General features: G+C 49.1%; 1 protein-coding gene across 1 annotated transcript; it reads left to right on the top strand.

Moving 5' to 3' along the window:
- Positions 1-3,089: 3,089 nt before the first annotated feature.
- LOC123410510 lies at positions 3,090-3,924 on the top strand. Its single transcript, XM_045103459.1, has one exon. It carries the CDS (start codon positions 3,228-3,230, stop codon positions 3,720-3,722), a length of 495 nt encoding a protein of 164 aa, XP_044959394.1. The 5' UTR covers positions 3,090-3,227; the 3' UTR covers positions 3,723-3,924.
- The last annotated feature ends 341 nt before the right edge of the window (positions 3,925-4,265 follow it).

The raw sequence follows: 4,265 nt of genomic DNA, 5'->3' as shown, positions 1-4,265 counted from the left end.
TTTGCCATAATTACTTGTCTTTTCTTGGTGGGGGTTAGAGCACACTTAGCTTTCTTAGCTAAGGCTGGTGTGATGAAAGTTGCAGTACTGCCACTGTCAATTAGTGATGTGGCAGGTGTACTGCCTATCATGACTGTGACTGTAAAACTGAGCTTCCTAGCAGTTCTAATCCCCATCAGAGCATGCATGGAAATGTGAAGAGGAGGATCATCCTGATCACAGGGGGAGGAGTTTCTGCTTCATCACTCTCTGCAGTGTAATAGACCAACTCTGCGTCTTCAGGGTAACACTCTTTGCAGTGCTTGAATTTGTACTTGGTTTGCTAGCTTACAAACTTTCTTGTGTTCATGAAACCATGGGTCTTTGCACTTGTAGCAGATACCTTTCAGTTTTGCTTGTTGAATCACAGTAGCATTGGGACTTGTAGGTAATTTACCAGGGTCAAACTGAATCTGTCTTTTCACTGTTTGGTTCAGAAAAGGTGGAGTAGGCTTTTTAAGAGGTTGTGCCTGCTTCATTCTTCTAGCTAACCAAATAGCTTTCTGTAGGTCAGGTGATTCATGACATTGCACATGATGTTGGATGCTGTCAGAAAGGCTAGTAATGAAACTTGCCTTGTAATAATCTGGTGGTAATGCAGGGTTATCTCTTCTGATGAGATTCATGGACTGCTCAAACTTCAACACATAATTAGTGACAGTTCCATTTTGATTTAAGGCATGGAATGTTCTGACATTGTCACACACTGAAGTTTCAGAGAATCTATCACCAAGCAGTCTACAGAACCTATACCAGGGCATGGTGTTTGCTATAATTCCTGTTCCTCTCCACCATTCAATAACAGGCCTTGTTAGATAGGTGACAGCAATTTCAGTTTTCTATTCCAAGGGAGTCCTAGCAGCTTCAAAGTACATTTCAATAGTTTGGATCCAAGAATCAGTATTAGAACCATCAAATTCTGGGATATTATACTTAGCAGGTTTCACTAGAGTGTGCATTCTTCTATTTTCCTGAGCCCACTCTTTGTTGCCAAGGCCAAATCTCCTGTCCAAGTGTGCATTTTGTGCATCACCTTGGTCCTGTTCCACATGTATCACCTGTTGGCCAAGTCCAGCTTGTTGAGCAACAGCTAGGTTTTTGACCTCTACATGAGTTTGCTTGTTATCAGCAAAGTGAGGATGTGTGTATGGCATCTTGAGTGTACCATCCTAATTCAGCTCCTTTCCAGAGGTTTTGTCCACTAAGGTTGTAGATCCAACAGTTGCAGGGGATGGTTGTGCTTCCAAGAATTTGTTCACAGTGCCCTGGGGTGAGTGAGCAATTGTGCTGGCTTGGGGAACCTCTTGAGGGTTGTGCCGCACTTCTCTAGGTTTTGGAAAACCAGAAATGAAAGTGGCCAAGGAACCCTGCAAATCACCCAAAGTTTTCTGCAGAGACTGAAAGTTATCATGCACCAGATCTCTGAATTCATCAAATTCCTGTTTATCTTGCTCTCTGTGTTTCTGAAGCCGTTGGACATCTAGTTGGAGAGAGGTAAATTCGAGCTGATCTGTGGAAGTGGAGTCTGAAGGACCCACGATCTTTGCCATGAGAACAATCAGAGAGGGTTTTGACAGTGAAGTTCAGTTACCTCACTGATGACCAACAGACCGAAGAGAGGAATTTTACGACAGCCGCAGCTGCAACCCGAACTTGGTGTTGTTAGTCATGCCGCCGCCGACACTGCCGCCGTCGCCGCGCCACCTTAGTACACCGAATCTGGGAGGGTGGTGGGATTTTACTGCGCAAGCAATGTGCTTTTGCAACCACTAACCTGACCCAAACATGTACCGAATGATCGCCGCCACCATGGTGTCACCGCCGCCTAGATCGGGAGGGAGGGAGGGTTTTCACTGCTCATCCCCCAGCATCACAGCTACCAGATCTAGCACTATGCCGAGGAAGAACTGGCTCTGATTACCATTGTCATGCTCTGCTTAACTGAAGAGTAGAAACAGGGGATTTATGCTTGAGCTAGCTACTTTACTCACTGAATTATGGCCAGAGGCCGAGGTTATGTTACAAAGTCCGGCCAGGAACACTGGCGGCGCGGTAGGGGGAAACCCTAGAAAAGATAAGATAGTCTTCTCGAGCTCGGATCATGGCTTTTATAGCCTTACAAAGAGGAGAGGGACGGTAAAACTAGAGAAAGAAGAAAAAGAAAAGGTGATCGTGCCGGAAGAGCGACAGGGACGCTCGGGGGTACTATCAACGCACGATCAAGGATCCACGGCTGCCGAGTCTCCACTTAAAGCGAAACGGTACGATGGCTTGTCCCGCGTTGGATCATTGATGGACAGTCTCGGTTGCTTCCCGCCCACTTCAACGTTCGAAACAGCTTGATGAACACCAGCAGAGCTTGGGTCCTGACACGCCCCTCCTCTGCACCGCGCGGCTGCGCTCCTGCTTCTCCGGCTGCGTGACGCTAGTGCCCTAGTCCGGCGGCATCAACTAAAACAAGTCAGCCCGATCTAAGGTCTCAAATACCCAATTTCCGATTTAGGTTCTTGTTTGGTGTGCTATGCTTTCCAGTAGATGAACCAAACAAATGCATAATTTTGCATATTATCTGCCCCAAATAGCTTTGTTGATAGAATATAATTTTTGTTGCAGAATTGTTGAGTAATATATCAAGGTAGTACTATGTACAATGATCCATGTAATATGTACTATGCAGGCTTCTTTATGCAAAACTTTGACTTAATTAAGAATTTTAGTGGGTTTGTAAGATCATTTTGATTTATTTTTATGTAAGATTAGTCATCAGCTAGAATGTTCACATGTCATATTTTTTATCAAAGGAAAAACTTAGAGGCGGATCACCCTGTTCTCAAATGCTAGGTCCGCCACTGTAACGGTATATATTTTCTGAGGGTTAGCTAGCCGCTCAGGTGAACGGCGAACGCATTCGACACCGAACACACACACACATGTTACGCCCCACTAAAAAACCGAACATTCTCCACTGTGCTTGGTGACCTACCCAACCAAACCAAAGCATCCACCATTACCGTTAGCTAGCTAGCTCAACTCCCCTTCACCTACCCGGCCTCTCCCCTCTCCCTATAAACACCCCCCGTGCGAACCTCACTTGCATCTCACCACACAAGCAGCACACACACAAGCTAGTCACAACTCGACCAGCACGTTTCAGCTAGCTAAGCCACCCAGGACAATCAACAGCGAAGATGGCCTCCCTCACCGTCTCGCAGACGACACCGGCGGCCAGCAACGCCAACAAGCAACGCGAGGGCGCGGAAATCATCACCGGCGCGGAGGCGTGCTACGCGCACTCCAAGGAGCTCCTTAAGGGGCTGGGGTTCCCCGGCGGGGTGATGCCGCTGCGTGGGCTGGACGAGTGCGGGCTGGTGCGGGAGACCGGGTACGTGTGGATGCGGCAGGGGAAGCCCTACGAGCACCACTTCCGCGCCACGGGCACCCGGGTGCGCTACGACGCCGAGGTGACGGCGTACGTGGAGGAAGGGCGGATGAAGCGGATGACCGGCGTCCGGAGCAAGCAGATGATGCTCTGGGTGCCCATCGTCGAGATGAGCCTCGACGGCGCCGACAAGGTCTACTTCAAGTCCAACGTCGGCATCGGCCGCTCCTTCCCCGCCACCGCCTTCGCCGACGAGGACGACGCGCCGGCGGCCGCCGCCACCGAGGCCAACGACAAGCATTGATCGATCGACGTCGCAGCTACGTATAGTACGTGTGTGTGATACGAATGATCTGCCGTGCACGCATTGGCATGAGTGCGTACGTGATGCGTTGTCTCGTGCGTGGATGCTTGTATCTTTTCTATTTTGCGTGTTTGCTTCTATTAATTGTTACCGACGTTTGCTACGTGAATGAATAATCGATGAAGTCTTTGTTACAACACAAGAGCAAGGTGTTGGCAGTGGCCCGATCGAGTAGAGTGGTTGAGCTACCGCATTGGCGCTACTATCCGTCCATCTTATCCTTCTCCCAATCTGGCGCATCGCAACTACTCTAATGAAGGGAAGCACTGTGCCATCGTCTTCAACTAGCAAGTAATTATGGTGCCAAGTCGCTTTCGGAATTGATGATGGTTCTACATATAGGAATCGCTAACAGCTACACAATACCCGGGTGTTTCTTCACTTTGGGGCACTATAATTTGGGCAGTGCTATGCTCCGACGCGCCGGTCCAAACTTTCGACCGGCCGCACGCGGACCACCCGATCCGTCAGCTGCACGCGGGC

The sequence above is a fragment of the Hordeum vulgare genome, chromosome 1H (genome assembly GCF_904849725.1).
Source record: "Hordeum vulgare subsp. vulgare chromosome 1H, MorexV3_pseudomolecules_assembly, whole genome shotgun sequence".
NCBI lineage: Eukaryota > Viridiplantae > Streptophyta > Magnoliopsida > Poales > Poaceae > Hordeum > Hordeum vulgare.
This window is presented reverse-complemented; position numbering and strand designations above follow the sequence as displayed.

Bases quoted from the DNA above. Each gene is read 5' to 3' on its own strand.
- LOC123410510 (XM_045103459.1), top strand. From the start codon at position 3,228: ATGGCCTCCCTCACCGTCTCGCAGACGACACCGGCGGCCAGCAACGCC.